Genomic DNA, 26,799 nt, shown 5'->3' on the forward strand with positions numbered 1-26,799 from the left:
AATGGTATGGTATGATACCATTAAAGTAGGTGAACTGAGAATACTGAGTGTTGTGCCCCCTTAACATGGGGGTGAAATGGCATCCCTATTTCATTACCTTTCTGAAAATGTACAATTTATGTGGACTGACTTGTCTGGGTGGCGTACGGGCATCATCTTGTGCCCACCGCGTCATATACAATGGTATGGTAAAATACCATTAAAGTAGATGAACTGAGAATACTGAGTGTTGTGCCCCCTCAACATGGGGGTGAAATGGCATCCCTATTTCATTACCTTTCTGAAAATGTACAATTTATGTGCACTGACTTGTCTGGGTGGCGTACGGGCATCATCTTGTGCCCACCGCGTCATATACAATGGTATGGTAAAATACCATTAAAGTAGATGAACTGAGAATACTGAGTGTTGTGCCCCCTCAACATGGGGGTGAAATGGCATCCCTATTTCATTACCTTTCTGAAAATGTACAATTTATGTGGACTGACTTGTCTGGGTGGCGTACGGGCATCATCTTGTGCCCACCGCGTCATATACAATGGTATGGTAAAATACCATTAAAGTAGATGAACTGAGAATACTGAGTGTTGTGCCCCCTCAACATGGGGGTGAAATGGCATCCCTATTTCATTACCTTTCTGAAAATGTACAATTTATGTGCACTGACTTGTCTGGGTGGCGTACGGGCATCATCTTGTGCCCACCGCGTCATATACAATGGTATGGTAAAATACCATTAAAGTAGATGAACTGAGAATACTGAGTGTTGTGCCCCCTCAACATGGGGGTGAAATGGCATCCCTATTTCATTACCTTTCTGAAAATGTACAATTTATGTGCACTGACTTGTCTGGGTGGCGTACGGGCATCATCTTGTGCCCACCGCGTCATATACAATGGTATGGTAAAATACCATTAAAGTAGATGAACTGAGAATACTGAGTGTTGTGCCCCCTCAACATGGGGGTGAAATGGCATCCCTATTTCATTACCTTTCTGAAAATGTACAATTTATGTGCACTGACTTGTCTGGGTGGCGTACGGGCATCATCTTGTGCCCACCGCGTCATATACAATGGTATGGTATAATACCATTAAAGTAGGTGAACTGACAATACTGAGTGTTGTGCCCCCTCAACATGGGGGTGAAATGGCATCCCTATTTCATTACCTTTCTGAAAATGTACAATTTATGTGGACTGACTTGTCTGGGTGGCGTACGGGCATCATCTTGTGCCCACCGCGTCATATACAATGGTATGGTATAATACCATTAAAGTAGGTGAACTGACAATACTGAGTGTTGTGCCCCCTCAACATGGGGGTGAAATGGCATCCCTATTTCATTACCTTTCTGAAAATGTACAATTTATGTGGACTGACTTGTCTGGGTGGCGTACGGGCATCATCTTGTGCCCACCGCGTCATATACAATGGTATGGTATAATACCATTAAAGTAGGTGAACTGACAATACTGAGTGTTGTGCCCCCTCAACATGGGGGTGAAATGGCATCCCTATTTCATTACCTTTCTGAAAATGTACAATTTATGTGGACTGACTTGTCTGGGTGGCGTACGGGCATCATCTTGTGCCCAAAGCGTCATATACAATGGTATGGTATAATACCATTAAAGTAGGTGAACTGACAATACTGAGTGTTGTGCCCCCTCAACATGGGGGTGAAATGGCATCCCTATTTCATTACCTTTCTGAAAATGTACAATTTATGTGGACTGACTTGTCTGGGTGGCGTACGGGCATCATCTTGTGCCCAAAGCGTCATATACAATGGTATGGTATAATACCATTAAAGTAGGTGAACTGACAATACTGAGTGTTGTGCCCCCTCAACATGGGGGTGAAATGGCATCCCTATTTCATTACCTTTCTGAAAATGTACAATTTATGTGGACTGACTTGTCTGGGTGGCGTACGGGCATCATCTTGTGCCCACCGCGTCATATACAATGGTATGGTAAAATACCATTAAAGTAGATGAACTGAGAATACTGAGTGTTGTGCCCCCTCAACATGGGGGTGAAATGGCATCCCTATTTCATTACCTTTCTGAAAATGTACAATTTATGTGCACTGACTTGTCTGGGTGGCGTACGGGCATCATCTTGTGCCCACCGCGTCATCAACAATGGTATGGTATGATACCATTAAAGTAGGTGAACTGAGAATACTGTGGACTGACTTGTCTGGGTGGCGTACTGGCATCATCTTGTGCCCACCGCGTCATCAACAATGGTATGGTATGATACCATTAAAGTAGTTGAGCTGAGAAAGCTGAGTCTTTTAGCCCCTCAACATGGGGGTGAAAATTTACAATTTAAGTCTGGGTGGCATACGGGCATCATCTTGTGCCAACAGGGTATGAATAATTTTGTTTTTAACTCAATGTAGTTTTTTTTTTCATGTCCAAAATATTGCAGGTCTTTGCATAAGAAATGCAAATAATTTCTCAAACATCATGCTGCTCAGAAAACTGCGGTTTTGAGAAGTAACTATGGGCTGGCTGCAAAATGAGAAGGGAGTGAATTTGAGTCTGTAACCATGGACACCAGTCCACTTCCTGTTTTGACCTACAGTCTATGGTTTTGACCTCACACACGTTTTGGAGTGTTACAGTCTACACAATTTTCTTTACTCGTTTTCCACTCTTCTTTTTCTGGTAAGTTGCTATTGTATCCATATATGGCTAGATAGATATTCTCAAGTCATTATTATAAAGACTGTTCCTCTGACACCTTGTTTTTTTTTAATGTAAAAAGTATAGCTTAACTAGGCTACTATGCTAGCACCCACCCCACCTCATGGTTGCTAGTGCAGGCTAATACTAGTGTGTTGGCTATTTTGTGGGACAGTTAGTGTTGTGGCCACTATAAAGTTGTACACCATTTTTGTATTATTATTATTAATATTATTATTATTAATATTATTATTATTACTCTTTGCCGATCTTTGCATTCATCTGCAATTGCTTTTGTAAGGGATAATCAACTCCGCGCCGTGCGTTTCTAGGAAAATAATGCACTCCGACGCATTATCGGTGCATTATTTTCCAAGAAACGCATGGCGCGGAGTTGATTATCCCGCTTATACCACTGCTACTATCAGTTTCGTTTATATTGCCGCTGTCTTAGATACAACCTTACTGTTTTTACTGTTACATTAACATTGGCGAATTAATATTCAAGTGTAATAAGCCCAAAAGAAGGGAACTACTTCATAGCCGTGCAGTATATAGAAAAATAATGCACGTTCCAAATGAAATGCGCTATATAAGCTTGACTTGACTTGACTTGACACCAGTGGACTAATCTCTCTCTCTCTCTCTCTCTCTCTCCCTCTCTCTCTCTCTCTCTCTCTCTCTCTCTCTCTCTCTCTGTTTTTCATGTCCTTGTGATATTCTTTTATTTGTCTGAATTCGTTATGTAGCGCTTTATCAATGGCCCCAGGCAGTACACTTCGCCAGTGTAGAGGCTGCCAGTCCTTGGTAGGCAATGCCACCAAGGTGTGCAAGGGATGTGGGCAGCCACTGCAACAAAAAAAGAGGGTGACAGCAGCCAAAAATAAATATGATAAAAAGTGGGCTGAGAAATTAGTCAGACAGGGAAATGTAGGCAAGCTTTTGGATACTTTAAATGTTTTGGTAAGTTTTACAAAGAAACCATTTTCAAGCGGAAGTTAGTGGATAAGTGTGCAGTGTTTCCCACAGATTAGAAGGCAATATGTGGTGGTCGCCCCATGTCCGACGGGGGGGGGGGGGGTTGTGGGGGGATAGGGGGTTGGGGTTGGTGCACCCATATTTTTCATTGCATGGCCTTTTTATAGCTCTTTCATATAATGTAAATGATGTTTTTAACAAGATGTAAAGCTTGTCTTTATTTGAAACACACACACATTATGTAATTATCTACATTCTATATACTGACATTTCTGATATTCATAACAGCAAACTTTATGCAGATTATAGCCTACTATTCATATTACAACTCCACTTCTTAAATTCAGCTGTCTGGTTGAAGCCTCAAAATATTGTAAACAAAGTAGCAGGCTAAGCTTATCATACTCTACTGGTTGGACTGTTCAGTTTCCCCACATGTGTTTAAGTTTCAAGGTAAGCTAATACTTTTTCTCCTTGGGACAGGCCCTTTTAAGTCTTGGAGTTGAAAACATTGGTATTGAGATGGTCAGTCAACTTGAATGCAAGAGTTTTAATCAAATGTCTGCAGCATAACCTACTAATGATGCTAACCGAATTTAACAGTAAATTTAGCTAGTTCTGTGCGTCAATGCGTTCACGATTGTGAATGTTTTATTTGGATTAAATGTGCATGTTGAGAGCGGGTGTCCATTGAGCGCGCACGGCACGAGAGCGGGCCAAGGAGAATGAGTTTACTTTTGGTAATTAAGTTGCACGCATAGTCTACAAAAGTTGCGGGAGAACTTTATGCTTCTAACCGAGCAGTGTCAGGTTCATCAGTGCGACCACCGACCGCTTCCAGGGATGATCTTGTTGGTTTTCATGGAGATAGACGCAGTGTGCATGGAGGGGATGGGCTGTGTGTGTGCCTGTGTGTGTGTATGAGAGACGGACGCGTGAGTGACAGAGAGGGAGCGCAAGGAAAGGAAATTCAGCTTAACGAACGCTGCGTGTTTTTCAATAGCGTTTCAATAGCGCTAAATAAATACATAAATAAATAAAGAATAACGAAACGCAATATGTGGCGGCCGGTGCTGAATCTGTGGCGCACCGCCACAAATTTGTCTATGTGTGGGAAACACTGAGTGTGTCAGAAAGTTATTCCATTTACATTTACATTTACATTCATTCTTTTAGCCGACACTTCTAGCCAAGTCACTACGACTTACATATATCAATTATATTACATATTATATAAATTAGCAACTTGCTCAAGGGTACAATGGTGGAAGCTGGGAAAATTAATGTACAACTTTCAAGGCTATTACATGCTACTTTATTAATGCTACCATTTACAAACATATAACACTGGACTAGGAAATAGTAATAACTGTTTTCATGTTTGTACTTATGTGTGAAATATCCTCACAGCTGCACAAGTTGGAGGTGTTGGGGGTCCAGCCGTTATTCATCATGAGGCGTATAAAAACTACAGAAATATACACAACATCAAGGATTGCAAGACACAAAAATGTAAAATTAATTAATCGGCTTTATAATTCGATCATACATGGTAAGCATTGATTTTGTTTATTTGTGAGTTTTACCTAGATTCTTAAAGAGACCCTATGCAACTTTCTGCAGGAGACGATCGCTCCTTGTTTACATCTGGAAGTTTGAGACGAAGAACCACGCTTGCAATTTATATATTTAAATATAGCCTATACATGTATAAATATACACGCTAAAGCTGTCGGGGAAGCTCTGCAGAGAAAATGCAAACATAAAACGAGCAATCCTGCATAGTTCCTCTTTAAAGTCCAAAGTAGGTATTTGTTATAACAAATTTGATCTATGATTGTCACGGTTTGGGGTTTGGATTTTGGGTTTTAGTTTGTAGGGTCTTGGTTAGAGCCGCAACCCTGACAATGATAATTTCTAACCTTTAATCTCACAGGAATCACCACCACCTCTATTCCAAGTCAGGCCTCAGGCAAGTAGCATAGTAGTTTTACTTTTGTACTGCTGTGATTAACTTATTTTTCCTTTTCTTTTTGTTAATTCAACTTTAATGTGCTCTCTAAGAGCAAGTTGTTTGTCATAGTATCATAAATGGTTATTTATGCCTTTCATAGACACTAGCGCCTCCACCTCTGCAGCCCCCACCAATACATCCTCAGGTAAGGTCCAGAGTAGGCCTGTCACGATAACAAATTTTGCTGGACGATAAATTGTCCCAGAAATTATTGCGATAAACGATAATATTGCCGTTCTGAGATCATTTTTATCTAATATAATGATAATGCCATAATAATGCAGGTACACCTTTTCAAAGATCAATAACTTGTATTTCTAAAGAATAAGGAACTGGAATGGGAAGACATTTTTAAATATCAACAATAAATGAACAAAACAACCAAAAACAATAAATACAATGGACTCTCAGTCTCTACTAAGACTCTGTTTAAGGGCCAGCAAATTAAAACGTGACATGCAACAGGGGGCGTGTAGAGTGACAGTTGCTAAGCCTTATGCACGGAACAAAATGTCATCATACTGTAGCTGATCAATTAGGCCTACGCAGTCAGCTAAACATTTGAAACTTGCGCAAAACGCCATGAACCCAGCATCTGCACGTCACATAAAACACAAATTGAAGCAATAAGTTGGTCATCGGATAATCCTACTGCAAAGCCTTTTCATAGGTATACTACGTTAATGACATATAACGTTGATTACGAACACATTTCACCACAGCTGACAATTAGCTTACGACATTTTAACCGGAGCTGCCGGCTGTTTTGGCTGATTCTTGAGCTCTCAGCGGAGTGCAGACTTTGCGAAGTGTGTCTTTATCAGATGATGAAAAAACGTAGCTTATAAGCATGATTTTCTGAACTGCATTATCACTATTTTTACCCCCATACCTGTCAAGCTACAACAGAAAGCCTCTTCAGTGTGCTTAGGCCAATCGCCAAAGCCTCGTCTAGCCTGTTAATCAAATGAATGTAAGAAAGTAAAGTTGTCCGTCATGTTATTGAAAGATACATGTCTGACAACTGACTGACATGAGGGTTCACTCCTCGTTAGGCTGCGCTAAAGGAAGCACCGTGGTTATCCTCTCTTTCGTAGAGAGAGAGAGAGAGAGAGAGAGAGAGAGAGAGAGAGAGAAGAAAAACAATCAAGCATGAAAATGGAAATTATCGCGGCCGGAAAAGTTATCGAGCTCATTTTTTTTATCGTGCGATTTATTGATTTATTGAATATCGCGACAGGCCTAGTCCACAGCATAGGTGTAGATTAGAAGGTAGAAGAAGCATATCACAAGTTTGTGTCCCTGATTGTGTTTGGCCAGTTGATCCCAAGGGTCTGTTATACAGCGGTTCGTAAATGACTGCAGCTTGTTTATCCTGTTTAGCTCAATCCACTTGCCTACACACAGGCCACACAATAATGTAACATAGATGTGTCTGTCTTTAGTCTTGTATAGACTAAGTTTTATGTACCATAAATTATAACCTTCCCTTTTTACAGACCATGAAACCTTCAACATTATTACCATCTCTTCCACTGGTAAGTAAAAAAAAAGTAAACTTAAGCATAAAAGTTTGCATCCCCTTAGTTAGGGGTGCAGCGAATCCAGGGGTGCATAGGATCCAATGTTTGGTTTTGGATTTGGTTGAATCTTTTTGATTGTGTTGAGCCATGATTTTTCAGCCAAGCTCACCAAGATCATAGAAATTATCATTGCAGGAGACTTATTTCCCATGATCCAAGATAAATAGATTGGGTTTTTGAAATTTCATCTTTAACCTTGCCTTTCATAGATGCTGGCACCTCCACCTCGGAAGAAACTGAGAACCATGGTAAGTGGCACAACTGTAATTGACTAAAGAAACATGACCAGTTTTATGTCACTGGCCGCACAACCACCACCGCCACCATCACCACATGTTATAACCTTGCCTTTCATAGACGGTGGTCCCTCCACCTCGGAAGAAGCTGAGGACCCTGGTAAGTAGCACAGTTATAAATGGCTAAATACTAAATGAACTATTGGGCAGACAACAAGAGTTTTTTCAGCTAGAGGTTGTTTCAACAGAAATTGCAAGAATCCACGTCGTTCTATTAAATGCCGTTAAATAATTAAATAGCCTTCCAACAGTTTGAAGCGGAGCTTGCCACCGATTAGTTTTGGTTTCTGTCAAGCAAATGCGCACATGCATGCATGCATTCAATTAGGTTCATGTGGCACTCAGGCTAAGTAATTGCTTCTGTAACACCATAATTTTCCTCAGGACATGAATAAAGTAATCTATCTATTTATCAACATATTATATCCTTGCCTTTCATAGACGAAGGTCCCTCCACCGCTTCAGTAGCTGTGGACTCTGGTAAGTAGCACAGCTGTAAATAGCTAAAAAGTGTAAACAAATAATTGTCATTTCTTTGCTGGCCCCACCACCATCACCACATATGATAACCTTGCTTTTCATAGATGAAGGTGTCTCCACCACTGTAGTAGCTGTGGACTCTGGTAAGTAGCACAGCTGTAAATAGCTGAAAAGTGTAAAAAAAAAAATTCATTTCTTTGCTGGCCACACCACCATCACCACATGATAACCTTGCCTTTTATAGACGAAGGTGTCTCCACCACTGTAGTAGCTGTGGACTCTGGTAAGTAGCACAGCTGTAAATAGCTAAAAAGTGTAAAAAAAAATCATTGTAATTTCTTTGCTGGCCCCACCACTATCACCACATACTGTATGATAGCCTTTATGATGTGATATGATAGCCTTTATGATAGCCTTTATGATACTGTATGATTGCCTTTCATAGACGAAGGTGTCTCCACCGCTGTAGTAGCTGTGGACTCTGGTAAGTAGCACAGCTGTAAATAGCTAAAAAGTGTCATTTGTTTGCTGGCCCCACCGCCACCATCACCACATACAGTATTATAACCTTGCCTTTCATAGATGAAGGCCCCTCCACCTCGACTGTTGGTGAGGACACGTACATATTTCTTGTTCCTGTTGACCCTCCTACTCACTTGAGCTTAAGTAAGTACTGTGTACTTTACTTTGCTATTTTTAGTAATGGCCAAAGAGTAGTGTTGCTGCCCTTGTGAATCTCTTCATGGCCATAATTTACCCATTCTTTTATCGGAGTGCCTATTCAATTCAATTCAATTCAATTCAATTCAATTCAATTTTATTTATAGAGCGCCAAAACATTACACATGTCTCAAGGCGCTTCACAGAGCGTCAAACCTTCAAAGAGAGCCCATGAGCAACAGGGGCAAGGAAAAACTCCCTAGAATTGGAGATATATATAGGAAGAAACCTCAGACAGATCCACGGCCCCATAGCTGAGATGCCTAGGCCCCATAGCTGAGCTATTTACACCCTGTGACGTAACAACAAAAGAAACGGACCATCTTGGCAGGAGATGTCCTATCTAAGTCCTAAATCTAACAATTTAGGATTATTAAAACACTATTTTAGATGGGAAAGTGGTGCTAAATTTCCACGAAGTTTGCTCAGTGAACGGGTAAAACCGTCCGTTTGTAAGCGAAATCAAAAAATGCAATCTTTTGGTTTGTTTACCGTTACCTAGCAATCACAATTTATATGCAATATCTCCCGCATATAATACACGGGCTGTAGTGTAGTGGGTATGTGATCGGACTTCGGCTCAGTGATTCAAGGTTCGAATCTCTGCTCTGGTGATGCCTTTTTCTTCATGGAACGAACGACTCTCTCTTTTCTTAGATGACGTTGCCTCGCGGCAAATAAGAGTTTGTGCTTTTTGAACCTGTCAAAGATAAGCTAGTTTTATTTCAGTTTTGTACAGTTGAGTAGAAGTTTAAGTCAACAGTGGCAGCGCTGCCTGGAAGACAACTCAGAAAATAACTCTTTGAACTAGCTTGCCATTGATCAAGCTACATGACCACTCATCAGCCTAATATTTGTATAATCACTTCCATATATTGTAAGTTACCCAGACATGGCGAAACAGCTAAAAACGGTAGAGCTGGTAAATAGCCTACAGGCCTATTGACAGTGTACATGGATGTTAGACATCGTGTGTAAATAGCATTGTTGATTAGACACACCCGGGTGTAAACAGTAATGTTGATTATTTGCACCCGGGTGTAAATAGTATTGTTGATTATTTGGTGCAAATAGCCTTGACCACATAGCTGAGCTATTTACACCCTGTGACGTAACAACAAAATAGTATTATTGACTATGGACATCTGGGTGTAAATAGTACTACTGACTATGGACACCTGGGTGTAAATAGTATTATTGACTATGGACACCTGGGTGTAAATAGCAACAATGGCTATTTGCCCTATGCATGAATAACAGTGTAACAGTGATCGCTATTTACAAATACCGGGTGCAAATAGCATCTGCCATTATAGACACCCCGGGTGTAAATAGTAATGTTCATAATTTGCACCCTGGGTGCAAATAGCATCTGCCTTATTTTATCACTACTACCAACATGACAATGACCCATGTCGAAACACGTTTTGTTGGCCCTTGTCAACAGTCTTACTGTTTCACTTTTGCCTACAGACTCTTCCTCTATCCCAACTCCTCCAATACCACAACCAAAAAAGAGGAAGAGAGGTTTGTTTAGTTTTTTTTCGTTTCCTTGTGCAGGTGTAAGTCTATCTATATGATGACAAAAGGTTTAATCACTGAATTCCAGCAGCAATGAATCATTTCTGGTTTATGCAAAACAAATCCTCTTCTGTTAATTCCTTTTCTATAATGTTTCATAGATTTGTTCTCTTCTGCCTTATTTTAGGTTGCCGGAAATGCGCCAACCAAAAAGTCTTTCTGTACAACACATTGATTGACCGTAGAATGATGCAGGTAAGACATTGAAATTTACTGAGAGAGGGAAATATTGTTTTGGATTAAGAACTGCTTAACTCATTCACTGCCATTGACGTCTTTAAACGTCATTTTAGACACATACCTTGACTGCCATTGACGTCTATAGACGTCAATTGCGTTTTTCAATGGGGAGGGCTCCTGGGTGGGCTTGGGAACGATCTGGCATGGTTTCAGGCTTGTAAACAGACTGTACTAGCGATCCGAGCCGCTAGATGGCAGCAGTGCCATTTGGATGATTAGTATCTGCCAACATGCAGAGATGCAACATGCAAGATGCAAGCTAACAAACTGAAGATCGACCACAGTGGATCTAGTTTGCACGTGATCCAGCGAATAAATATGCTTACTTCTTACATCAAGGATGGAAAACATGTGAACGGTATGATGCATTTACATTGAATATTGCTATATAGACTAACAACAACTTTGCTAGTGCTAGCTTGCTAAGTCTACCGTCCTGTTCAGAGTCTTTAGCGACCATCAGAGTCCCTAGCAACCTTGACGAGACTGACGAGATAACAGTGCAATCGTGGTTGACATACTACTGAAACGCTAACGTTAAAAAGTTGATTTTCACAAAAAGATCGTTTTCTCCATTTTTTGGTCAAAAACAGGTGTTTTTAGCATAACCAACCCATGTTCTACTGACGATTACTAAAGAACGGAAAACGATAGAAACAAACCGATTTTTCCTGGTAAAAGAAGAGAGTCTACTCTTTCATTTGGTACCTTTGGTGTTTACATAGTCATAAATCTCACCGTTCGGTGGATCTTGGAAAAACGGTCAAAATGTTGTAAAACGTCTGGCAGTATGGAGCGCTCTGCACTGAAAATGGCTGGCAGCCAATGATGTACAGTAAATGTAACATGTAAATAGCAATGCCTTTAGCACATGTTATTGGCACAACCTTTTCTTTGTCCTTGTATGTTCTCCTGTGTCTGTAGGGGAGGGAGGAGGTGATGGTAGACTGGCTCCCTTGCACCACCTGGTAAGATCCCTAAACTCTGTTCTTGAAATTGACTCTAATCTGTCCTTTTGACAACCTCTTCTTCTTTTAAAATATTTCAGAATAAAACTGTTGTGATCGGATTCATTATGCCTTATGAGTTATGGTTTATAGTGTCAAGATCTGGGCCAGACTGAGTGATTTTTTGCCACCCATGGCCATTTTGTACATTTGTCCTGTGTCTGTATCCTTTTTTGTTTATTTTCATTAGGCTATGTTTTGACTATTTTGTTATTTGTATATGGCTTTGGACAAAAGGGTCTGCTAAATACCATAACCATAGCCATGTTACCACCACATTTTGATGGTAACTATGATTGTTTTGTACAATGATCTTACAATTGTGTATATTATTTGTGTTTTTCAGTGGAAAGACCTGGGAGCCAACATGGGAGCCTGCCATGAACTTCATTTAATGTGGATTTTAATGTGGCTTTTTTTTACTCCGATGCAATAAAATGGTTTGGTTGGGTGAAATTGCTTTGCCTTTGTGTTGTACTTCAAAACGTACCATATGTGCCCTTCATAATTCAACATTATACAACGTAAAGCCATGTATAGATGTTAAATTACATCTACAAGTGACAAGTTTTCAGAAAACATGGCTTGGTTAGGTGAAATTGTTTTGCCTTTGTGTTGGAGGTCGAAATGTGTCATGTACCCTTCATTCGCTAATATACAAATTAGAGCCATGTAGAGATCTGTGTCCTCCACATTTTGCAGGAAGAGGAGATGTCCAAATTCTTGTTGAATCACATCTACAAGTTATAAGTGACAAGTTCTCCACTGTGTTTGTAGTTGATATTTATTGTAATGTTAGAATATGCGAAGGAACACTTATGGCTTTACAAGACTACACTCTGTGTATGCACACAAGTTGATGAATCAAACCAACCACCTTAAACATCCATATTGTTTGTCATACATGTGTTGGAGTAAATAAACATGATTTGCATGTCATCATCCTTAGACCTACGTGACCAAGTCCCATCCAGACAGCTATTCGTTTGAGTTTTCAGACAGTTTTGCATGCACACAAGTTGATGAAACATTAAACAGAAATATTTGGAAAAATACATATATATTTATGAAATAAACTGATCTTATGTGCTGTGGGAATTCTGATCCACAATACATACTCAGAAACTGTTGTTTAGACAGCATTTTTTTGACATGTTGATAAACAAAAGTTCTTAAATCAAACCCAAACCATTAAAACATCCATATTTTGACTGATTATGATACACAGAGGTGTGCTGTGCTGAAATAAACCCAATTTCACTGATCTTACGTGCTGTGGGAATTTTGATCCACAATACATACTCAGAAACAGTTGTTTAGACAGCATTTTTTTGACATGTTGATAAACAAAAGTTCTTAAATCATACCCAAACCAATAAAACATCCATATTTTGATTGATTATGATACACAGAGGTGTGCTGTGCTGAAATAAACCCAATTTCACTGATCTTACGTGCTGTGGGAATTTTGATCCACAATACATACTCAGAAACTGTTGTTTAGACAGCTTTTTTTTTGACATGTTGATAAACAAAAGTTCTTAAATCATACCCAAACCAATAAAACATCCATATTTTGATTGATTATGATACACAGAGGTGTGCTGTGCTGAAATAAACCCAATTTCACTGATCTTACGTGCTGTGGGAATTTTGATCCACAATACATACTCAGAAACTGTTGTTTAGACAGCATTTTTTTTGACATGTTGATAAACAAAAGTTCTTAAATCATACCCAAACCAATAAAACATCCATATTTTGATTGATTATGATACACAGAGGTGTGCTGTGCTGAAATAAACCCAATTTCACTGATCTTACGTGCTGTGGGAATTTTGATCCACAATACATACTCAGAAACTGTTGTTTAGACAGCATTTTTTTTGACATGTTGATAAACAAAAGTTCTTAAATCATACCCAAACCAATAAAACATCCATATTTTGATTGATTATGATACACAGAGGTGTGCTGTGCTGAAATAAACCCAATTTCACTGATCTTACGTGCTGTGGGAATTTTGATCCACAATACATACTCAGAAACTACAATTCAGACACCCATATTGCCAGATAGGCCTAGGTAAGTGTCATACTCACTGTTTCATAAAATGTTAGGATGTGGCACATATTTTGATTCAGAGAATGATAACAAACTTATTTGTCAAATTTGAGACCTCCAGCTGCTTGTGTGTTGCCAGGAGGCGGAGCCAAAGTTTGGAAAATGTAGATTTCTAGGGGGCGCTATAGAGTCTGTGAATATGGGAGGTGTGATTTTACTTTGCTAATATATTCTATGTCATACATAGATGTCACATGCCAAATTTGGTCTGTCTATGAGGTATGCAAGTTAGAAACGCTAACCCTGGGTTTAGAAGGTCATAATTTGCATAGGTCCGACAGGCCTTGATAGGATTACACCAGTTAATTCAGGATAGTGCCATCATATGGCACATATTTTGATTCAGGGAATGATAACAAACTTATTTGTCAAATTTGAGACCTCCAGCTGCTTGTGTGTTGCCAGGAGGCGGAGCCAAAGTTTGGAAAATGTAGATTTCTAGGGGGCGCTATAGAGTCTGTGAATATGGGAGGTGTGATTTTACTTTGCTAATATATTCTATGTCATACATAGATGTCACATGCCAAATTTGGTCTGTCTATGAGGTATGCAAGTTAGAAACGCTAACCCTGGGTTTAGAAGGTCATAATTTGCATAGGTCCGACAGGCCTTGATAGGATTACACCAGTTAATTCAGGATAGTGCCATCATATGGCACATATTTTGATTCAGGGAATGATAACAAACTTATTTGTCAAATTTGAGACCTCCAGCTGCTTGTGTGTTGCCAGGAGGCGGAGCCAAAGTTTGGAAAATTTAGATTTCTAGGGGGCGCTATAGAGTCTGTGAATATGAGAGGTGTGATTTTACTTTGCTAATATATCTTATGTCATACATAGATGTCACATGCCAAATTTGGTCTGTCTATGAGGTATGCAAGTTAGAAACGCTAACCCTGGGTTTAGAAGGTCATACTTTGCATAGGTCCGACAGGCCTTGATAGGATTACACCAGTTAATTCAGGATAGTGCCATCATATGGCACATATTTTGATTCAGGGAATGATAACAAACTTATTTGTCAAATTTGAGACCTCCAGCTGCTTGTGTGTTGCCAGGAGGCGGAGCCAAAGTTTGGAAAATGTAGATTTCTAGGGGGCGCTATAGAGTCTGTGAATATGGGAGGTGTGATTTTACTTTGCTAATATATTTTATGTCATACATAGATGTCACATTCCAAATTTGGTCTGTCTATGAGGTATGCAAGTTAGAAACGCTAACCCTGGGTTTAGGAGGTCATAATTTGGATAGGTCCGACGGGCCTTGATAGGATTACACCAGTTAATTCAAGTATAGGCTACAAAAAATATCTGCTAATAGTAGCAAACATTTTTTAGTAGTAAACAATGATATCATTCACAACTCTTCCGTGGCTCTCCGCCATGTTGAAAATGTCAAAGGTTATCTCCTCTCGGTAACTCGTCCATCAAAATATTCTACGGGTTGCCCAGTGGAAAATCCACGAGATGGTGTTCATGTGCATTTTTGACCTCGGCTTTCGGTATTTACCATAATTACTGTACCATAGCACATGAAGGCACCATTAGACAGGCCTTGATAAGGTTACACCACTAATACCAACACGTGGCACATAAGGGAGTAAAAACTAAAGTTTGTCACATTCGAGACCTCGATCTGCTTCTGTGTTGCCAATAATATGGCTATAAATGGCAACCCAGACATGTTCATGTCAATCAATCTCAGAGGTCAGCAAGGTCAGACAAGGTTACAGCAGTCATTGTCAACTATCCAGGGGGAATTTGATGCCAACTGAACAACAATATAAGGCTACTGTGCTTCATCACAATCCCACATTTTAAGAAAGCAATTCATGTCAATATAGTTGGTAGATTCGCATTAGGTAGGCCTAATTTGTTTAATGTGCATTATACAGTCATTGTCTGAAAGGAGGTAAGTATTTTTTGTCATGGGTAATAATCAATACATATAGCCTACCCTTTACTATTTGTCTTTGACTTACTGCATTTCACCCATCCGAGGCCAGTGTATGGCCAGTGTATGGCCTTCTTGCACAAATACATTCAGCCAAGGAAGTGACCCAAGCAGTCAAAGTCAATAGAAAGACGCAGTGCTGTGGTATACCCAGGCAGAAAACAATTATTTAATAAATCCAATCATTATTATTTATTATCAATTTGTTTTATTACAGGCTATAGACACACATTGCATATTCACCTCGTAGGCAATCAGTCACTGTACACGTCATCTGGAAAAACTCCAACCATGTATTGGTTTTACCTGTGTACTTCACACAGGTGATCTCACTAATTACCTGCTCTACCTAGCTGAAGAGTTCTGCTAATCAGAATCAGCTGATTTAAATGAATGGTCAGCACAGATATGTGGAAGGACTTTTACACCTCTGGCTATAGCATTATGTATGGAGGCAATAAACAGAGGGAGGGAGAGAGGGAGAGAGAGAGAGCGCTTGGCGTACAATGGCCTCTGGTTGCCTTCCCCTTGGAATGGTATATATATAAACTTTATTACAGGCTCTAAGCCTAACAGCAAAACATACATCAAAAAGGAAAAGATACATAAACACATACACACTCTTAAGCCATACCAATGTTTCCACAAATATGATTCATACCTGACCAATCTTCACCTGGGGCTTGTAAGCATCATTATAATACAGTTTTGAGGCTCATCAAGACAAAATTAAAACATTACAGGTGCACTTGAGTCACAAAAGAGCTTACTTGCACTGCTGCTCCTGGGCTTTTTCAGCAGTATCCTCAGACAGTCATTATATGCTACCTGAAGTTTGCACAGGGTCTCCTTTTCGTAGCTGTCCCATAATGGGGCTACATACATAGGAGTGCAGTAGGCACGAAACAAGCTCAAACATTAATCGGACATACCACATACGTCTCTACCTATAAATACCAGCATCATCTTCCATCTTGTCAGGGATGAGGTGCCCAAGACATTTCATACAGTTAGATACACATCTCTAAATAGGCATTCAATAAACAAAGTTGAATTTAACACAAATACTCAAGCAAGAAGTAAAGCTAATAACCAATTGGATGTGTTATTGGGATTTTATACATTTAATGTGCGCAAATATAATTTTGGTAAACTCACAACCTCAGCCCAGGCAATATTCTGTGGACCCCCTGCAATCTCTGGCGGCCCCTAAGGTTGGGAACCACTGTTTTAGAGTGTGTATGTTATTTACTCCAAAAATGTAACTTTGATGAATAAAATAATAGCTGACAGTTACACGAGCTGACTATTCGTGTAACTGTATTTCAATAGGGAATAACGTAGTTTAATATAAAAAAAAATATGAAAAAAGGTGAAGTGTTCTTTTAAGAAGAATATTATGGTTATGGGATGGGGGAGGGGTGCACCATAGCAAGTGTCCATCCTCAGGTGTGTGTGTGTGTGTGTGTGTGTGTGTGTGTGTGTGTGTGTGTGTGTGTGTGTGTGTGTGTGTGTTCACACATTTATGGTTATGGTTATGGGATTTGGCAGACGCCTTAGGGGGAGAGTGGCGCACCATAGCAAGTGTCCGTCCTCGGGAGGGTGGGAGGGCGGGATAGAGGGGGTGGGGGGCGGGATAGAGGGGCGCACCATGGCAAGTGTCCGTCCTCGGGAGGGTGGGGGGAGTGGGTGGGGGTGAGGGGCGCACCATAGCAAGTGTCCGTCCTCGGGAGGGGGTGGGGAGTGGGTGGGGGTGAGGGGCGCACCATGGCAAGTGTCCGTCCTCGGGAGGGTGGGGGGAGTGGGTGGGGGTGAGGGGCGCACCATAGCAAGTGTCCGTCCTCGGGAGGGGGTGGGGGGCAGGATAGAGGGGCGCACCATAGCAAGTGTCCGTCCTCGGGAGGGTGGGAGGGCGGGATAGAGGGGGTGGGGGTGAGGGAGGGTGGGGGGGGCAGGATAGAGGGGCGCACCATGGCAAGTGTCCGTCCTCAGGAGGGTGGGGGGCGGGGGGCGGGATAGAGGGGCGCACCATGGCAAGTGTCCGTCCTCGGGAGGGTGGGAGGGCGGGATAGAGGGGGTGGGGGTGAGGGAGGGTAGGGGGGGCAGGATAGAGGGGCGCACCATGGCAAGTGTCCGTCCTCGGGAGGGTGGGGGTGAGGGGCGCACCATGGCAAGTGTCCGTCCGGAGGGTGGGGGTGTGGAGGGAGTGAACGGGGATGAGGGCAGCTGACATTTCAATCCTCCTCTTCTGAACTGCTGCTACCTTGGTCCTCTATCTCCTCCTCTTCTGAAATGCTGCTACCTTGGTCCTCTATCTCCTCAACATCCTCCTCTTCTGCCCACGTTGTGTCATCACTCTGAAGGAATTTCCTGTACATCTCCTGGACCATGGCCATGTGTGAGCTGGTGAAGGTCAGCCTTTTTTTCACATAACAACAGAGGCCTTTTGGAGAATCTGGTTTACAACCTAAGACAGGAGGACACATATGTAACCTTAACCTGAATCACAAGTAAAGAACAATATTTATTAGGGGTGCACGATTCAGAAAATGTCATGATTTGATTTCGATTTTCAGGCTCAAGATTCGATTCAAAATCGATTTTCAATTAAAAAACTATTCTCGATTCAGAAAACGATTCGCAGTGTATAGGTACTTTTCCCATATGATTACAGTAGACATACAATTTAAAAGAAAGGTAGCACAACAAATTAAATATGTTTAAATCTACTCAATGTCAGCTTCTTTGGGTAAGATATATTGTTTTCATTCTGTCCACTCATAAGGATGGGCAACATAAAGTTATAAATTTGATCAAATTATTTACTATAACCTGTATCCTCACTCACTTTCAGTTTAACTTTGAAGTGAGGATATTACTGCGCCGAAATGCACCACGTTTTATTTCGTCTCACCATACTTGGTCGCATGACTACTCATGTAACTGTATTTTAATAGGGAAAACATGGAGATGTTTGGTTGCTTCTAATTTCATCTCTGTTTGGATCCTAATGAATGAACTGGGCTAGCTAAGTGCTATCAAAGTTGCGCCGCACGCCAGAGCCAGTGAGTGCATGCATTAAAACTTGAGAGGTATGTATCAACTCGTCTTAGTTAAAGTGTAAGTTTGGCGGAAATTGAAAATAAAGCTATTTTCTGAATGAAAATACACCAACTAAAGCCCTATTCGCACGGGATTAGTATTACCTGTGGACCTCTGGTCATTTTCAAATTATCGCCCCACCTCTGTGTTACTTGCAGCGCATTCGCACGGGATAAGCAAAGTCTGTTAATTACTCTATTTTCACTGACATTACACCCGGATATGTCGTATCCTAACGTCCGCAAACAATGCAGAAAGTAGAAAAGATATGCAATTGCAATAGCAATCACCGAGATGCAGATTCGCACGGGATTAGTATTATCACCGGACGTCTGTGTTTGGCGAAATACAGTAGGTAATTTGCGGCGGAATTTTTACTTTACAAATTAGACATGGCACATTCGCACGGGACTAAGATCTCAGCCATCCTCCGCAATTATCACAAATCACCAAGGTCCACAGGTAATACTAATCCCGTGCGAATAGGGCTTAAGCCGTGGAGGAAGTAATTTTCGCTCATCACACAGTACAGAGCTAGCTACAGCCCAAAATCGCAACAGTGGGTGTGCATGGGGATTAGAGCCACACGCTTTCAAAATCACATTTTTAAACCACTAACAGTGCTCAAAACAGCGCCAAACCTCATCAGTAGCTTGCTCTAGGTGTCTACACATAAAACGAAGCACCAATCAGTCTGTAAACTTTGGAATAGTCAGTAGCCTATACATGTAGAATCAATTCGAGACAACGAATGGGCAACACCCCATCTGAAGCACAGAAATGTCTCGCGAGATCTCACACGAGAGGTCGTGGACTTTCCTTCGTGAGGAGCTGGAAGGGGTTAGTGTTCATAACAGTCTTCTTTTATAAACTTCGGGTTCATGAGCCAAGTTGTTGGTGCTTCGTTTTATGTGTAGACACCTAGAGCAAGCTTCTGACGAGGTTTGGCGCCGTTTTGAGCAATGTTAGTGGTTTAAAAATGCGATTTTGACTACCCGTAGGAATAGGTCCCGTGCTTCCGTGTGAGATCTCGCGAGACATTTCTGTGCTTCAGATGGAGTTGCGGTCTCGAATTGATTCTACGTGTATACTGACTATTCCAAAGTTTACAGACTGTTTGGTGCTTCGTTTTATGTGTAGACACCTAGAGCAAGCTACTGATGAGGTTTGGTGCTGTTTTGAGCACTGTTAGTGGTTTAAAAATGCGATTTTGAAAGCGTGTGGCTCTAATCCCCATGCACACCCACTGTTTGCGATTTTGGGCTGTCGCTCCTGCCCGTGCTAGCTCTGTACTGCGTGATGAGCGAAAATTACTTCCTCCACGGCTTAGTTGATGTATTTTCATTCAGAAAATAGCTTTATTTTCAATTTCCGCCAAACTTACACTTTAAGGGAATAACATAGTTTAATATGAAAAAACAGTAAAGTGTTTGAACACCGTTACCAACTGGGGGAAAAATAAGTATGAATCGATTTTTGGAATTCTATGAATTGATTCTGAATCGGTAGAGTTTGAATCGCGATACTAATATTCATCAAATAAAATTCCACTTACTGTCTTTCATATTGGCAGAGAGCTCATGCAACGTAGCTGCTTCGGTCTTGAGAGTCTGCCAATGTTGTTTGACCTCAGACAGAATGATGTGCTGTTCTTCATTTAAGCGTAGACTTAGCATCTTCAGGTCGAACGCCCTTTTCTTGGTTTTCAAGTCCTCTATCACACATTTAATCAAATACAAAGAACAAAAATATCATTACCATGTATTAAACATACTTCTACATGCATACATCCCTCCAGCATTTTGTCAGCATCTGACCTCCATTTTACTGTGTTCTTTTAATTGGCCAGTAAGGGATAAGGCTTTTTCTTTATAGGCAACATGCTTGAGTCACCTCGACACTGACGTTGACACTGATGTTTTGCAGGCACTAAACAGTTGAATGGTAATGTACTTACCCTGTTCTCGCACCACCCATGGCCATATGTAAGAGTCAGATGCTAGAATGGTGTCTGCAGTGTCCAGTGGTGGTGACCTAGTGATGTTATACTCTTCAATGGCCTCAATCAACTGACTCTTTTCTCCAGCCATTTTTTTCCTGAGAGGTTGTCTCCTTTTGCTTCCATCTATAATAAAAAGTATAAGGTAAGCCCAAGCAATTTAGTGTGGCTATCACCATACTAAGCGCAATCTTTTAAGATTGAACCTTAGCATGGGGAGTCTGCGCTTTATTTCTACTGTACGAGAGGCGTGCTCTCGGAGGAGGGGCGGGACTGTCAACCTCTATTGGCATCATTCAAATCATAACTCTGTACGCTTGGATAATCCTTCAACCAATCAGACCAACGATCCGATGCATTTTGGATAAGCTAGCTTGTGATTGGAGCCAAAGGTTCGGGCAGGGAACAGAGGAGATAGATGTGCAGGTTTCCAGCCTAAGCTGCCGGGCAAATCCAAATTCGCCAGCAGGTCAGGCAGGGTTCACCCAGCAGTTAAGAGTCTCATACAATTTGCAAACATTCAAAAAAATAAAATAAATAAAGAAATACTTGCCTGTGAGGCGGTACAGGTCTGTCCTTCTCTGCTTATAGGACATAGCTAGACCCTCTATTTTCTTTTCTAGGGTGTCTAGTGGTCCGTCATCCCCTGTAGAAGAAATACAAATGTCTATGGTGCTACATAACATCTGTGTTTATTTCTGATATCCACTTCACATATGTAGCGGTGAAATTAAATTAAATGAATTACATTACAATGTTATGGTTATGGTCATGGTCATTACAACACACTTATCTCCTAAGATGGTGATGACGTGAGGCTGAAATACCCAAATAATAAGATGTATACTCAAAAGATGTAAAAACAAAAACAAGGTTCAAATAGAAACTCACTATTCACTATCACAACTCAAACGTTTCTTGCTGGGATAACTAAATACCAGGTTTTAAGTACAACACTGACATCACTAGTAAGTAGTAGAAATGTTTGGGGTCACAGTGTATAGATTTTTCCGTTTTGAGTTAATAAGAAATTGTACACTGCATGACAATAAACAGTACAGGCTGAAGTGTCTCTGCATCACAAGAAATATCAATGTAAAATCTAAAAAAATACCTGAAGCTGCCCATTCTTTTATGTCCTCCACCCACTGCTGGACAGTGTTCTCACTCACTGAATTCTCCAACTGGAATGCCTCCAATTGTTTGTTGTGTTCCACAAGGTTTGCTTTCGTCTACAAATACATATGTAAAGGCATTAACCCACAATAAAAGCAACAAACTAGTAAGTAATAAGCATTTGTGTCCGTGAGAGAAGTACTTTAACATATTTTCGGCATAGTGTTGAGGCCAGATGCTCCCTCTTTCGGAGATTCCAACCCATGGCCTGTATCGTCAGCATGTCTGTCCTGGCTGTTAATGGCGAAAGAAATGTAACTGTAGCGTTATTCACTAATGTAAGTCATCGCAAGTTATCTAGGTTTGAGGTCCTTCCCAACTCCTCTTCCCAGGGTAACAGAAAACAGGCCAGGTAACCCAACAAATACATATTACAATTAGAATACACAATAAAACCCCAAACAATTCGCCAGGAATACAGGCTCAATGACACAAAAACCCTGCCTAGCATTGATAAACCAACCAGTACTCTGTGACCTCAAGAAACAGATTTCTCCTTTAACATACATACTTCTGACAAACATACCTCCTTTGGCCATGTACTTCGTACAAATGGCTGTCCTGGAGAGGAAGCTATTTACTTGTTCAACTTCCTCTCCAAGCGTGGTGCCAGCGCCATCTTGGTTTCGGCCTCCCCAATTGATCTTAACCAAGTAAACAAACAAAAAAATATATTATTGCTAAGTAAATTACACCAATAATGAAAGGAAAAAACAATTACCTCGCACTTGAGTAATTAAAGCAATTACCTCACACTTAAGGGAATGCGCCTTAGCGTGCATGATTGATAGAAATGGCTTTGATTGCAAGAGGTGCTCCAAGTTTGTGAATTTGTTAATCACTTTTTTTAAGTACGGCCAATATTTGCATACGACATCGCTGCAGAAAAACACAGTTGGAAGGCATTCTTTTTGTAGGTACAATGGATATGCAAATATCTCGCCCCTGAACATATTCAGTCCTTTCAGGAGCATGCCGTGACGGCACACTGCCACCTCCAGGCCCTCCTCATCAAGTTTTTTCGATTTGTTCACAGTCGTTTCCCTTGCAGCAGCCCAAACGCCTTTGCCGCATACACCTTTGCCAGACACCTATGACAGGTCACACAAGAGCAAAGGAAAAATTACAATCTAAAACGGATAGTTCCAGCCCTTGATTATGATTGGCTGAATCGCGTTCGATGCCATTGTTAAATCCAACACAAACATACACCTTGACCGCATTTCATTCTATAGTAATGCGCTACCACAACTTGCACAGAAGTTAGAGTAGCTGCATCTCGATGTTGCATGGCAACCATTCATATGGAGGAAATATATTTATTGGAAGAAGAATGATTATCTACATTTTTCGTTGCTGTGCCTTTGCTTCATGAAATCTTGCTAGATCGAGATTAACAACGCCTCTTAGCTGTTCTAAAATCAGTGTAAACTAGGGAATTTTGGGACTTATTGCTTAAATAAAACACGCTCATCCAAGCATGGATAAGACATTTAGAATAACTTACATGCTTGGTCTGCTGATGGACCTCCTGGACAAATTGTTGAACCTCTTCATCTTTCGCTAGAAAAAGTCCCTCAAAAAGGCCACGGTGTTGTTCATCACTGTAAGAATTAGCTGCATGTAAGTCAACACTTTGCATATGTAACGGTAGCAAATCACAGCCGATCCAATTAAGGTTTGAGTCCGACCGTGTGCAGGGCTGAGCCGCATTGTCCAACACGACAGAAGTAAACAATACAACCTCAAAAATAAATATAAATGCATTACAAAAATGCAAAAATAAGAACATACCCTTTCCTAAAGCGGTACAGTTTCCTATTGCCATCCACCGCAACAGCATGTGCCTTAGGACTGCACGCTGGGCACTTGAATATTTGCCTCCGGAAGATCTCATCCATGTCATACACACAACGTTTCCATTCGAAAAAACTTTTCTGAAATGTGTCCGTGCATATTTTCCCTGACTTTATTTTTGTGTGAAGACAGAAACAATAAAAAATAGATTAAGTGATGCAATGTCAATACATTTACAAACAATTTCATTTGTTTATATTAGCATGCATGTAGATTGTATGATGGTAATACTGTTCAAACTGTTATGTCATTACTCATTACAGTATCAGGTATCTTTGGGTACATACCCGGCCAAAGTATTTGCTCCTCTGCTCAAGCAGCTGAATGAAAGCCAGCCGTGAGAAGCCTGGAGCAGACACTTTCAAGTCTTCAAAGGTTGAGAAGAGGTCAATCGCGTACACGGTTTCGCAGCTGGAGGTGGCAGCCCAGTACCCACCCTCAATTAAGGCCCCAATGTCAGTGTTCTTTCTAATGTTACAATAAGAACATTGAAATGAGGGTAGGTACACATTGTAGCGACCTATGGGAAGAACAAAAACTTTTAAGAGTGTACCCTTACTCTTACATTTAGCACATGACAATCTGAATTAAATACTTTACTTACCATCTATGCCAATGAAAATGGACTTTTTCCATGGCAGTGTTTTAATGCTTCCTTGCTCGCACGCGCAAATATCAGGCACCTCCAGAGGCAAAATGCAATCTGGAGGTAAAAACACAAGATTAAGCATACTGCATATTTTTAAGGCATTACAAATAATGTTAAGGACTCGACTCATACCCTGTTCTGTATAGCTGTATTCATCCCCGTTCAGTCGGAGTATGGTGGTTGCGGGAATTGGGCGGTAGAAACCCTCGACAACCGATTCTCTGTTGTGCAGGCGCATATGGTGGCACAACAGGTCACAGTCACCACAATAGTGCTGCTTTGGCGCACAGTCTCTGCAGCGTATAATGGCAGCTTTCGAAAGACAAGTCTGACACCTTTTTACTTGGACTTCCTCAGCAGCCAGTAGGTGGTGAACAGCATCGTACCTGAGAGATGCCCAATTCTGTCTCCACATCGCCTGGCGGGAAGTCCAACTTGTGGAAGCAGTGGGGAGGGGCAGTTCCAATGCCCCTTCATCTGCCAACATTTCTGACACTTCTTGATGAAGGATGTCTAATTCAGAATAAACAAAACAAAACATATGAGGAACCAGATACAACCTTTTCCAAAAGTACCAAATTGCACTCCAACCTCTTTAGGACTGGGTTTCTTGGAATGGTCCAACCTTTACCCATATAGTCCCTTTCACACCCTTTTTTTGCGCATTCGGATAGCATGGAACTGTGGATTAAAAAGTTCCTATAACTAATTCAGCCACAACTTTCCGCACTGCCGGTGTTAGCAAAACATACGGAAACATAAAATACCTTGCTTTCTAGCCAACCCCCAGTTATCGGGTCTGTACGAAACAGAAGGCAGTTGTCTACCGTTTCCCTGCCTTCAGCTCTCTACCAATTCACTTGCCGTAGCAGGCATCAAGATACCGACTACGAACTGTTTTGGATAGCCTAGCAAGATACCAACACAACACGCCATTGTCAGGATACCAGAAAGAAGAATAACATAATGTTTGACAACAGGAACAGCTGATCACAATTAAATAGAATTTTGGATGTTGAAGGCAGCATGAAGGGACACATCTATGCGGTCTTCAAAATTTGTCAAAACAAAGGTATCTTGGAAGACAGCATTTCACAGAAATACTTGATTCGGACATGCCTCGATGCCTCATTCCCCTGATAGATATCTTCAAAGGCAGCATTTTTCTCACCGTTTCATACAGACCCATTCTATGTGTTGTTTGATTACATATTGCAGTGTTTTACTTACTCTGTTCTTTGCCCATATAGAACCAAAGACAGCAAATACTTTATCAGCAATATTTTATTAAAGTTTATGAAAGCTGAGCTTCCACTTTACGCATAAGCTGCAAGTCTCTGACAGTATACTGCACCACCAGGTTGTCCAGCTGCGGCTGGGAGATGACAATAGAGCTGCTACTAAGCAGTAAATGGGACTTTGGGCTGAGGATCTGTCTTGACTGTCTTGATTTTTTATTTGCTTGCACCTAACTCAAAAGGCTAGCCGGGTGCTTCAGTTCAATGTGCAGTTTCAGATTTGCTGTGGATGAAACTGAAGAATAGTATAGAATAGAAGAATAGAATATATACTTTTTTGATCCCGTGAGGGAAATTCGTTCTCTGCATTTAACGCAATTTAACCGAATTAGTGAACACACACAGCACACAGTGAACACACACAGTGAGGTGAATCACACACTAACCCAGCGGCAATCGGGGAGCAGTGAGGGGTTAGGTGCCTCAAGGGCACTTCAGACTGGTCGGGGATCAAACCGGCAACCCTCCGGTTACAAGCCCGAAGCCCTAACCAGTAGGCCACGGCTGCCCCAAGTGCACATTTTTTACCGAAATTGTTATAAAACTTATGACGCCTTATTGCTGCTTTGTCGCCTATATGCTGCCGTCACCTCGATCCATTCTGCTTTTTGTTTTGATGACACAGGTGGCGGTGCGACACCGGTGGCTGGTGTTGCCAGATTGGGTGTAAAAAAACACTACATATTAGGTCAACACCCGTTTATGATACATATCAAGTAAACCCCGTTTATGGTGTGTTTTACCCGAGTTTTCACCTGAAAGACTATAGAAATCTGGCACTCTATTGAACAAAATTAAAATGAGAGAGCGCGCCATTCACAGGCAATAGAATGAACAAGTTCACAGTAATATTCATCAGGCAGGAATACAGTACATTCAGTTACCATTGACCCAAAACATAAACTCGTTCAATGAATGTGTTCAGGCATATCACTGGTTAGAGGTACATACCAATATCTTCATCAACTGAAGTGCATGGCATAGGCAGATCTGGAATTACCACATTTTCTGTAATAGAAATTTGGAGATTACTTCAAAGAATACG

General features: G+C 41.1%; 2 protein-coding genes across 2 annotated transcripts in view; one reads left to right on the top strand and one right to left on the bottom strand.

Moving 5' to 3' along the window:
- LOC134078872 (UDP-glucuronosyltransferase 1-6-like) overlaps positions 1-26,799 on the top strand; it is a 45,623-nt gene that overhangs the window by 8,056 nt on the left and 10,768 nt on the right. The gene's annotated exons all lie outside the window — the stretch shown is intronic.
- Positions 17,829-23,864, bottom strand: LOC134078875 (uncharacterized). The gene is made up of 10 exons (XM_062535041.1): positions 23,745-23,864; positions 23,458-23,554; positions 22,700-23,041; positions 22,477-22,594; positions 22,093-22,184; positions 21,889-22,006; positions 21,328-21,420; positions 20,733-20,900; positions 20,331-20,489; positions 17,829-18,140 (listed from the first exon to the last, which is right to left on the bottom strand). Exons 1-10 carry the CDS (start codon positions 23,849-23,851, stop codon positions 17,908-17,910), a joined length of 1,527 nt encoding a protein of 508 aa, XP_062391025.1. The 5' UTR covers positions 23,852-23,864; the 3' UTR covers positions 17,829-17,907.

This window comes from Sardina pilchardus, chromosome 4 (genome assembly GCF_963854185.1).
Source record: "Sardina pilchardus chromosome 4, fSarPil1.1, whole genome shotgun sequence".
NCBI classification, from domain to species: Eukaryota; Metazoa; Chordata; class Actinopteri; order Clupeiformes; family Clupeidae; genus Sardina; species Sardina pilchardus.